This window comes from Malaclemys terrapin, chromosome 1 (genome assembly GCF_027887155.1).
Source record: "Malaclemys terrapin pileata isolate rMalTer1 chromosome 1, rMalTer1.hap1, whole genome shotgun sequence".
Taxonomy (NCBI): domain Eukaryota; kingdom Metazoa; phylum Chordata; order Testudines; family Emydidae; genus Malaclemys; species Malaclemys terrapin.
In genome coordinates this window covers 237,408,197-237,420,531 of record NC_071505.1, presented here as the reverse complement: position 1 = coordinate 237,420,531, position 12,335 = coordinate 237,408,197, and the positions used below count along the sequence as shown (strand labels likewise).

The 12,335-nt window shown below is 44.1% G+C and overlaps 1 protein-coding gene across 2 annotated transcripts in view; it reads right to left on the bottom strand.

The window, feature by feature from the left end:
• Positions 1 to 6,057: 6,057 nt before the first annotated feature.
• Positions 6,058 to 12,335, bottom strand: part of SLC9A4 (solute carrier family 9 member A4) — a 43,631-nt gene continuing 37,353 nt past the window's right edge. For both annotated transcript variants that reach the window (XM_054010209.1, XM_054010199.1), the window contains exons 11-12: positions 11,958 to 12,045; positions 6,058 to 8,598 (exon numbers count right to left, since the gene is read on the bottom strand). In XM_054010209.1, coding sequence (XP_053866184.1) covers positions 8,222 to 8,598; positions 11,958 to 12,045 — 465 coding nt within the window. In that variant the 3' untranslated portion in view covers positions 6,058 to 8,221. The remainder of the gene's footprint in view (positions 8,599 to 11,957; positions 12,046 to 12,335) is intronic.

Genomic DNA, 12,335 nt, shown 5'->3' with positions numbered 1-12,335 from the left:
GAAGCCATTTATTTCGAAATAAAGGCTCTTAAAATTGATTTCTGCACTCCACCCCAACGAGTGGAGTAGAGCCAAAATCGATATTGTCATTTCGAATTAGGGTTAGTGTGGCCGCAATTCGATGGTATTGGCCTCCGGGAGCTATCCCACAGTGCATCATTGTGACCGCTCTGGACACCAATCTGAACTCGGATGCACTGGCCAAGTAGACAGGAAAAACCCTGCGAACATTTGAATTTTATTTCCGGTTTGCCCAGCGTGGAGAGCACAGGTGACCACAGAGAGCTCATCAGCACAGGTAACCATATATGCCGATAATCAAAAAAGAGCACCAGCATGGACCGTACGGGAGATACTGGATCTGATCGCTATATGGGGAGAGGATTCAGTGCTAGCAGAACTTTGTTCAAAAAGACGAAGTACCAAAACTTTTGAAAAAATCTCCAAGAGCATGATGGAGAGAGGCCACAATAGGGACTCAGATCAATGCCGCGTGAAAGTCAAGGAGCTCAGACAAGCCTATCAAAAAACAAAGGAGGCAAACGGTCGCTCCGGGTCAGAGCCGTGGACATGCCGCTTCTACGCCGAGCTGCATGAAGTTCTTGGGGGGGGCTGCCACCACTACCCCACCTCTGACCATGGATTCCGAGGCGGGGATAATCTCATCAGCTACACCTGAGGATTCTGCGGACGGGGAGGAGGAGGAGGAGGAGGAGGAGGAGGAAGAGGAGGAGGAGGAGGACGACGAGCTTGCGGAGAGCACCCAGCACTCCGTTCTCCCCAACAGCCAGGAACTTTTTCTCAGCCTGACTGAAGTACCCTCCCAACCCTCTCAAGCCAGTATCTAAGACCATGACCCCAAGGAAGGGACCTCAAGTGAGTTTACCTTTTAAAATATAAAACTTGTTTTAAAAGCAAGCGTTTTTTAATGATTACTTTGCCCTGAGGAGTTGGGATGCATTCGCGGCCAGTACAGCTACTGAAAAAGTCTGTTAACGTGTCTTGGGATGGACATCTCCATAAAGCTCTCCTGGAGGTACTCCAAAAGCCTTGCCACAAGGTTTCTGGGCAGTGCAGTCTTATTCCGTCCTCCATGGTAGGACACTTGACCACGTCATGCTTGCAGCAAGTAATCTAGTATCATTGCATGACAAAGCCTGGCAGCGTATGGTCCCGGTGTTTGCTGGCATCCAAGCAACATCCGTTCTTTATCTCGCTGTGTTATCCTCAGGAGAGTGATATCGCTCAAGGTAACCTGGTTGAATACAGGAATTTAATTAAGGGGACAGAGGTGGCCGTTCCTACTGGGCTGTTTGCCTGTGGCTCAAAAGAAATCCTTCCCTGCAGTTAGCCAAGGGGCGGGGGAGGGAATTGGCCCAGAGCTTTTTGCGTTTGGCTAGCAGGGATCTTCCCTCATACCAGCCATGCAGTGGGGGAGGGATAAAGCGATCATCCAGAGAATTGGATGGGGCGGGGGGTTAGTTTGTTTTCTGCTGCTGAAGGTTAACAGGAAAACAGCAGCACTCAACGGGCTTTGCTTGGTATGTGGGAAAGGAGGGCGCAGAAGCCGAAAGACAATGGCTTACCATGGCCACATGCAAGCCGAATTCTGTTGCCCGGACCTGCGTCTGTGATCTCTAGGAGCAAAGCCACAGGCGCTCAATATTAAGAGGCAAAATGCGACCTTGCACAGAAATCACATGTGCTATGTAATGTGAATACTGTTGGTCACCGTGAAAAAGTATAAGCATTGTTCTGTAAAATGTATCTTTTTAAAAAATTCTCTCCTTTTTTCCCTCCCTCCAGCAGCTGCACATTTTTCAAGCCTCCCTCCTCCGTCCCGAAGGCTATCTCAGATAAGGCGTCGGAAAAAGAAGATGCGAGACGAGATGTTCGCAGAAATCATGGAATCCACCCGCAGTGAAAGAGCTCATCTGAATGAGTGGAAGGACACGGTTTCAAAGTATATGATGAGTATATAAGCCAGTGAACGTGAGGACAGGAGGGACCAACGTGAGGACAGACGGGACCAACGTGAGGACAGAAGAGATGCTCGAGATGAGAGGTGGTGGCAGGAAGATCAGAGTAGGCAGGATGCAACTCTGGGGCTGCTGCGTGAGCAAACAGACATGCTCTGGCGTCTGGTGGAGCTTCAGGAACGGCAGCAGGATAACAGTGTGCCGCTACAGCCCCTGTATAACTCTCCTCCCCCCTCACCATGTTCCATAGCCTCCTCACCCAGACGTGTAAGAACGTGGGGGCGGGGGGGAGGCTCCGTACACCCTCCCATTCCACCCCAGTGGACAGTCCAAGCAAAAGGCTGTCATTTTTTAAACCTTTTTTTAGTGACCTTTTCCTTCCCGCTGATCCTCCTCCCAAACCCTACCCGGGTTCTCTCCCTATGTTTATAATCAATTAATAAAGAATAAATGATTTTTAAACGATAGTGACTTTATTTCCTTTGAAAGCAAGCTGGGGGAAGGGGGAGGGTGGGTTCCTTACAGAGAATGAGTCAATCAAGGGGGCGGAGAAACAAACAGAAATTTCACACTCTGCCTGGCCAGTCATGAAACTGGTTTTCAAAGCTTCTCTGATGCACAGTGCTTCCTGGTGTGCTCTTCTAATCGCCCTGGTGTCTGGCTGTGTGTAATCAGCAGCCAGGCGATTTGCCTCAGCCTCCCACCCCGCCATAAAGGTCTCCCCTTTACTCTCACAGAGATTGTGGAGCACACAGCAAGCAGCAATAACAATGGGAATATTGGTTTGGCTGAGGTCTGAGCGAGTCAGTAACGATCGCCAGTGACCTTTTAAAAGGCCAAATACACATTCTACCACCATTCTGCACTTGCTCAGCCTGTAGTTGAACAGCTCCTGACTCCTGTCCAGGCTGCCTGTGTATGGCTTCATGAGCCATGGCATTAAGGGGTAGGCTGGGTCCCCAAGAATAACTATTGGCATTTCAACATCCCCAACAGTTATTTTCTGGTCCGGGAAGTAAGTCCCTTGCTGCAGCCGTTTAAACAGAGTAGTGTTCCTGAAGACGCGAGCATCATGAACCCTTCCCGGCCAGCCCACGTTGATGTTGGTGAAACGTCCCTTGTGATCCACCAGTGCTTGCAGCACCATTGAAAAGTACCCCTTGCGGTTTATGTACTGGGTACCCTGGTGCTCTGGTGCCAAGATAAGGATATGGGTTCCATCTATCACCCTACCACAGTTAGGGAATCCCATTGCAGCAAAGCCATCCACTATGACCTGCACATTTCCCAGAGTCACTACCTTTCGTAGCAGCACCTCAGTGATTGCTTTGGCTACTTGCATCACAGCAGCCCCCACAGTAGATTTGCCCACTCCAAATTGATTCCCAACTGACCGATAGCTGTCTGGCGTTGCAAGCTTCCACGGGGCTATCGCCACTCGCTTCTCAACTGTGAGGGCTGCTCTCATCTTGGTATTCTGGCGTTTCAGGGGATAGCAAGTCACAAAGTTCCACGAAAGTGCCCTTACGCATGCGAAAGTTTCGCAGCCACTGGGAATCGTCCCACACCTGCAACACTATGCGGTCCCACCATTTTGTGCTTGTTTCCTGGGCCCAGAATCAGCGTTCCACGGATAGAACCTGCCCCATTAACAACATGATCTCCAAAGCACCGGGGCCGCGGTTTGAGAGAATTCTACGTCCATGTCCATGTCCTCCCTCATGCTTGTCGCTGTGCTGCCGTCGCCGCCACCTCCTCGCCTTGTTTCTCTGGTCCTGGTTCAGCATAAACTGCACGAGAATGCGCGAGGTGTTTACAATGTTCATGACTGCTGTCTTGAGCTGAGCGGGCTCCATGCTTGCCGTGGTATGGAGTCTGCAGTGTTCACCCAGGAAAAAAGGAGCGAAATGGTTGTCTGCCATTGCTTTCATGGAGAGAGGGGTGAGGCTGTACCCAGAACCACCCGCGACAATGTTTTTTGCCCCATCAGGCACTGGGATCTCAATCCAGAATTCCAATGGGTGGGGGAGACTGCGGGAACTATGGGATAGCTACCCAAAGTGCAACGCTCCGGAAATCGATGCTAGCCCCGGTACATGGACGCACACCGCCGAATTAATGTGCTTAGTGTGGCCGCATACATTCGACTTTATACAATCTGTTTCCAAAATTCGAATTATATAAATTCGGATTAATCCCGTAGTGTAGACATACCCCTCCACTGCATTAAAAACAAACTACTTGTCCTCACTTATAAGACCTTTCACAGCACAGCCAATCCCTGCCCTACCTATAATTTCTTATGTAGCATCAAAACATCAGTTCCCACCTTTGCAATGCAAGTGATGCCAGTCTTAAGTGTCCATTTGTAAAATTTTCTAACAAACACCTGTGACAGTGTACCCCATAAGGCTTTATGGGGAGGGGGTGCTTATAAATGTATGTATGACATAACTGGAATATGTTTTGTGCTGCCTGTGCCATGTAACATATCTCCGTAAGGGTTATGATCTACTATATCTATTCATCCTATTTGTACATATATATCATTTTCTACTCGAGGTTAAGAATATGGGCTGTATGCTTGCCTGATTTCTAAGTAAGCTTTGTGAGGCATTTGGTTAGCTTCTTTAGGAAGGAATTCGCCAGGTTAAGTACCTGATCAGGAGACACTTAGGGAACAATGCATCTTGGAATGCTCCAATCCACATGAGACGTCTTCCTGGAGACATGCAAGATGCCATGTGGACAATGGCATCGGCCTGCAAAGACTGAGTCATGCAGGGGCATGTGACTTGTCCAGGTGACTCCAAAACTCCATCTTGGAGCTGGACTTTGCATAGGAGGGAGGAGGGGGGTCTCCACCCACAAGAGAGAGTCTATTTAAACCCAGGGGAGACCCCTCCATTTTGTCTTCATCTGGCTAAAGAAGGAGCCTCTCCCCCCCCCCCCAGGATACTTGAAGGAGTCTGAAACAAAGGACAGTAACTACAGGGGGTGTGAGTGATTGCTGGACCCAGGCTAAAAGGAGCTTAGCCTGTAAAAGGGAGCACTCTGGAACTGGTGAGGAAATTATCTGTATTCAGTTTGATTAGGCATAGGTTTGCGCATTTTATTTTATTTTGCTTGGTGACTTACTTTGTTCTGTCTGTTACTACTTTGAACCACTTAAATCCTACTGTCTGTATTTAATAAAATCACTTTTTATTTAGTAATTTACTCAGAGTATGTATTAATACCTGGGGGAGCAAACAACTGTGCATATCTCTCTATCAGTGTTATAGAGGGCGAACAATTTATGAGTTTGCCCTGCATAAGCTTTATGCAGGGTAAAACGGATTTATCTGGGTTTAGACCCCATTGGGAGTTGGGCATCTGAGTGCTAAAGACAAGCACACTACTGTGAGCTGTTTTCAGGTAAACTTGCAGCTTTGGGACAGGAGATTCAGACTCTGGATCTGTGTCTGGAGCCAAACAGGAGTGTCTGGCTCAGCAAGACAGGGTGCTGGAGTCCTGAGCTGGCAAGGAAAACAGGAGCAGGGGTAGTCTTTGCACATCGGGTGGCAGCTCCCAAGGGGGTTTCTGTGATCCAACCCGTCACAACACCTTTGTGCTTTTCTCCCTTTTTACCTCTTATGCATGGAAGAAGCTCCTGAAAATATCCTCAAAGCCACTGTTACTGTCATTTCAACCCTAACAGCTGATCCTCTTTCTGTATGGTTTGACTTTTCATAAGTACATAGTGCATTACTTATGCCCATGATAAAAAATAATAATGTAACTCTATAGTTATTGGCAAGTATTTTATATGGGCATCTGCAGTATTGCTTCTTGGTTAATGGCCAACTAAACCATTAACAGAAACTAATGGTGTAGAAGAAAAATTTCCTCCAGTGATACTTTCTAATTGCTAGAAAAGCAAACTCAAAACACACTTTGCAGATTTAGGGCCAGATCCTCAGCTGGTGCAAACAGATGTAACTCCATTGACTTCAATCACTCTGTGCTGATTTACAACAGCTGAGGATCTGTCCCATTGATTTCTGGAAAAATAAAAGCTTAGCAATAAACAAACAAATAGGATGAGACTTGTCTCAGTCTCCCCATTGATTTTATTTGTATTTTTAAAAGACTTGCAAAAAATCAGATAAAATAAATATCCACTTACATGAAATTTTAAAATATGCTGGCTCCTTGCTCACATTTGATTGGTCTTTAAACACTCTACACCCACACAAGGTTGTATAAAGAATTAAAGAGTACATATTAAGCACACTCTTTTAAAAATTCTGGTGGATCCCTTTTTCCCAGGTAACCCCCATGACACCAGTGGCCAGATGATGTGCATTCCCCAACTGCATCACATGCAACAGTAGTTACCCCATGCCCCTCCTTGAGATGGCTCGGTATAACCATCCCCATGGAAAGCCCTCCATGAAGTCTTGTGAAAGGGGAAATATGCTGCATGCACAACTCATAATGGTTCTTCTTTATACTGAATCTCTTTTCAAATTCTCTTCCTTGATTCTCTCTTCACCCAGAATCTCACAGACTTTTCCGAGGAGAACAGTGATGCAGTACAGAGATTTCACTCCGTTTTCACTATCCCTCTCCCCCTCACCATCATCTCAACCCCTCCCCAACTTTCTCTCCACCACCTCGGTCTCAGTCCCTCCAACTTGCAACATCTAACCACTCAGCTGGTCCTCTTGTTCTATCCTCCTACCTGACTCTGGAGTGCATGGAGTACATAGTCCCCATGTCCACCCACTCTCTGCAGATGGTTTCTATGTATCTATGCTGCTCTATGAAACGGCAATAGTTCCATTGCTGTGGGGACCTTCTGTGGGCTCTGTGAGATGGAGTGGATTTCACTCTAAAAGAGGTATGAAATGGTAATTAGATAGTTTGCACTGCACGTTAAGAAAATACCAGGTGGAAGTGTAAAATGACCTTTTAAAATAATGTTTTGATTTCAACTGGATAACACGCCAATTTAATTTGTTTTGTTTTTTTCCCCAAGCTAATACAAATATCAAGAGGGTCTGAAATACACCCTATAGTTTTCCAATGTCATGGGCAAGCGAGAGCAGATCAGATTAGGAGCACACCTCCCAACTGCTGGATGTGGTGAATTTCCAAATATTTTCCTGCTCTGCTTTGATTGGCACGGTGGAGACTTTGACTAAGAAAGCCAGTAGAACTCTTGTTAGATATTCATCAAAGTGTCCTGTTGTTATTAGAGATGGACCTGAGCCACCATGTTCAGATCTGGACTTTCCCAAAATTTGGGTTATTTGAATCTAGGATTTTAGTTCAACCTACAAAAGAGATAGGGCCAGTCACAATGTTTGGACCTGGACTCAAACTTTTCCAAAATTTAGGGATTATCTGATCTAGGGATTTGGTTTAAATCTATCCCAAGTTATTATGTACAATTGTCTTTTTGTTTCATACAAGAAAGTGGGATTTTGTTTTTGGCTTTTTAGAAATTTTATTCATTGTCTATTCAATGCAAGTATAAAAGACAAAATCCATTCTTATGTTAATAGTTGTGCCATTGACTCTAATTTTAAAGGAAAATGAATACTTTCTTTCTATGCATATAATAGAAAAATATAAATAGGACTTAAGTTTCATCAAATCTTTGTATGCATTTAACATAGATGATATGCTTCATTCTAAACTTCTGAATACTATTTTGAATTATGAACAGAAAGAAGAGGTGTTTTTTTCCCCAGTGGTGCTTGCCAAATTTTATGGATCACATGTTTGTTGGACCAAATCAGAAGTACATTGTAAGAGATGTAGCACAGTGATAGATTATATATATATGCCCTCATCCAGAAAAGAACGTCACCATGTGCTTAACTTTAAGCATGTGAAGGAGCTCACTGAAGTCAATGGGATTACTCATGAGCTCAATTTAAGCACATGCTTAAGCGCTTTGCTGGATCATAGCCATAGTACAGAAGATAGACTTATGAGATACCATCAGTGAAATGTGTGTGAATATTTATAGTAAGTTAAGTTAACATACAACTCTCTTCCAGCAGATACTGTAGTCATTTACTGTTGTGCCATTCAGTGGCTTCAGGCAAACAACCTTCAATCTGAGTGTTCAAGCATTTGATTCTACGCAGAACTTCTAAGAACCTTCGTGCTGTGCTTAGAACCAGTATCAGAATTAGTTTAGAGGTCCCAAGATGAACATTGTAATTATGGTTCATATAAGAACTTTGCTATTTTCTCCAGAATGGGGAGCTTGGGGCTTTGTGGAAATGTCTTACATTTCTTTTCTCAGCTGCCCATTTGACTGATGCCCTTGATGCCGTGACTGCTTCTTCCTCCTCTTCTGATTCATATCCCTGTATTTCTTCTTCAAATACTGCATCAAACTGAGGCTTTGGCATTAAAGCCGGTCTTCTTATTCTAGCTGTGTGATCCTGCTTGCTTGGGGTTCCCCTCTGACCTGCAAAATCTGACAGTTCCTTTCTTCTATCTAACTGCTCCATCGGAACCATCTCCTGCTGACGACGGTTTGCTCCAAGTGAGCCTTCTCGAAGCTGTGGACTGAACATGATGGAGACCACTGAATCAGAATCACTGCTGTAATCACCTGGACAGTAACACAAAAGGGACTGGTATTATTAAAAAAGAGAGAGAGTATTTTATTAAGAACTATTAAAAGAAAATACTTAATATTATAGAGTATTATTCTGAGGTCATACATGTTACACTGGAGCTGTAGTGCTTGGGGCAATTACTGTAAAATAATGTACCTGTTATTATTAGGGACAATTAAAATAACCTATATTTCTTAAGTACTGGAGAGAGACAATGGATTTTTGGCAGCTAGTGCATTCTGTATTGGACTTTGTTTTGCCCAGAAGCTTTAATGAATGAGCATACTGTGCTCCATGTTAATAGCTCTCAGTGCTGCTATTGTCATATTATCCCATGCAGGAGACTCATTCTTGTAAGTTTTAATGTTCTGCAAGTTATTCAAGCAGATAACCAAACCCATAATTCTGAAGCATTACAAAAAACACAACCTAGGACTGAATGTGACTGATGAGAGGTTTCCAACTGGAAAATTACAGGTCACCTACAATTAACAAGACCAAAAGAACCAGTTGCACTTGAAGGTTTGGCTTCAGGGCCCTTTGATTAACCTGGGTGTGTCAGAGGATGAGCCTTTTCCCTGAAGTCAAAGTTCCCTAACCTTATTAGAAACACACCCTTTGGCACCCAAGGCACTTCCATTGTCTCTGGTGCAAAACTTTTGCCTACACCAAGGTGAATTTGCCCTCTTGTCCTATTTATTTAACTAAGCAAATCTCTGCTCTTTCCTTAATTACAGGCCATCTGAAGTCTGAAGGTGTAAAAATAAATTAGCCATACTATTACATAATTACTCATAAAAAATACAGGAACCTCCAAATAAACAAAAATACATGAAGGGTTATAAAACAGATTATATCCTATTGCAATTAAACACACACATAGTTGTCTCAAAGAAAATGGATAATATGAAAAAAATATTTTCAGATTTGAAAGAGGACTGAACATAATAAGGTGGCCTATCTCTATATCTAGCCAGATGGGGTAATCGGTGCTACAAAGTGTTGGACATATTGGTCATAGAAATATTTACCTGTGTGAAACAGGAGAAAAATGACCATTATTTTGCAATTTGGTTAATTCGTTTTACCATGCTGCTTTGGATACTCAAGCAACCAAAGCCCCAGATCCTCACATGTATTTAGATGCCTAAGGGCAGGTCTTCACTATGGGGGGCGGGGGGGTTGATTTAAGATACGCAAATTCAACTACGCGAATAGCGTAGCTGAATTTGACGTATCGGAGCCGACTTACCCCGCTGTGAGGATGGCGGCAAAATCGACCTCCACGGCTCCCCGTCGACGGCGCTTACTCCTACCTCTGCTGGTGGAGTACGCGCGTCGATTCGTGGATCGATTGTCGCGTTCCGACGAGACGCGATAATTCGATCCCTGAGAAATCGATTTCTACCCGCCGATTCAGGCGGGTAGCGTAGACCTAGCCTTAGTCCCATGGGCTCTGTCAATGTGACTAACTTTCTTTGCATCTCATTGACCCACTGTGTTCTGCTGAAGTTTGTTTTGCCTTCCCTGATTATTACCAGTGGGTAGCACAAGCTTCTGATTATTGTAAACTCCCTGCATAGATTCACTGATTGTATCTTTAACACTATATGCCCTGGGCTAGATTCTCAGCCCAGCCTCAGCTGCTTTGCACCCACTCCTGGGGTATGTTCCAAAGTTTCCAATGAAATAATACGAGATTTGCTAATGGCAGCGATAAGGGAAGGTTAGGCCCTAGAAAGGGATGCAATAGATCTTCATATCATAGACTGTTGTGCTGAAATATTTAACAGCTTTTAAGCAGGACTGATATCCCTTGACCCATAAATCCTGTTAGTTACCACCTGTTGTTCTATATCTCTAGTTCAGAAATCTCTTTGAAAATAAATAACTTTGAAGGTTTTGGCTGGGTGCTTATCAAGTGTTCCATACTGTGTTATGCACCCAATATATGCACAACCTGAAGTGGGTAGTTTGCTTATACAGATCACACACACTTTCTTTTGTTTCAATAGGAAAAAAGAAATGGAACAGAGTAAATCATTTTGCACATGCAGGAAACAAGCAACATTTGGCTTTTCACCATTTTTCTACAAAGATGATTAAAAAAAAAACAGTGTCATTCATTGCCAGATTTTTAATGTTGCCAAAAATGAATAGCCATTTTCAACAGCCACATGTGTTTCAGGAGTTCATATGTAAACAAAAAGCGGAAAGGTGTCTAGTGGCGCATGGTCTCACAGGTAGGACAATGGAAGGTGAGTTAAGATACCTGGGTTCCATGCCTAGCTCTGACACTGGCCAGCTGTGTGACCTTGACAAGTCACATCACTGCTCTTGACCTCTGTTTCTCCTCCCACCCAGTGTCTGTCTTGTCTACTTAGATTGTAAGCCGTTCAGAGTAGGACTGCATCTTACTATGTGTATGTAGAGTACATACTACAAGAGGGCCTGATCTGCTACTGTCATACCAAGAAGAAGAAGAAAATGTATATCACAGTGGAGATGAGGGAAGAGACAATAGACACTTTGAGATAGATTGTGTCTGAACCCCCAGGTGTCTTCCTGGTTCTTGAGGCAAATACAATGGACTCTGGTAAATATAAGGGGAGCCAAAAGACATTCTAGTTTTCCATCATTTAGGGAACAAAGGGAACGGTGCCCTCTAAGTTTCCGAAGTTTGGATCCTCTGGCCTGGAGGGCTATAGATGTTGGTAACTTGATGTAAGTGAGAAAACTATTTAGGGAAACATTTTAACTTGCTAAAATGCAGTTTTAGTCACTAGAAAGTGTTATGTTTTCTTTTGTTTGTCACCTCACCTGTCTCTCTTTCTCCTGCTTAGTATTATTTAAATCTTTGTTGTTTATTAATAAACTTATTCTTAGCTTTACTATAAACATATCAGTGCTGTTATATTGAAGTAACGAGCAAGCCAGCAGGCTGGTCCCGTGAGAGGGACTGGACACTGAAGAGATGTGTCTGGGGAACTTGAGAACTGGGATTCACTAACTGTTACGTTGCAAGGCAAGGTTCAGACTGGCAGAATCTTGAGGAGTTTGCTAGATAGACTGGTGTGGCCAGGACCTGACCCACAGTCTAAACTCCAGCAAAGCACACCCTTGCTGAGGCAAAGGGGTAACACACTGGCTTATTGGTTCTGGGTGTCCTGAGCAGGTGACCACAGTTGGTGCCATGTAAAAACATGGAGCGACAGATAGGTGAAGGGGATGCAACTCATTTAAAGCAACTTTGGATTTCTTAGGGGATATTGTTGTAAAATTCATGGAGCAAATTCTTGGTTTTCCACTGTATCTTTTTGGCATGGTATGCAGAGTAAAGTGTGTTTGTTACCTGTAGAAGCATCATGCCTTGCTTTTCGTCTAGCTGCATGATGAGTACCATACCGTAAAGAGAGGAAACGTACATTTTTGGTGCTAGCCTGTGTGCAAAGACAGAAAAGCATACAGTACATTTAACTGTGCCAACCTGGATTTAGAAGCAAAACCAGTTCAGCATGCAGGACATTCCAAGCTGTCCCTTTCCACTGCTCAAACTATATGGGCCAAATTCAGTCTGAGATAAATGGGGGCAAGTTCCCAAGGAAGCCTCTGGATTTTAATTCAATGAAAAGATAAACAATAGAGGCACTGTTCTGGCATTCAATGATGGGCCAAACCAATGTAATTTACACACCAAGGGACTGGAAATCTGGGTTGTTACAAGAATAGC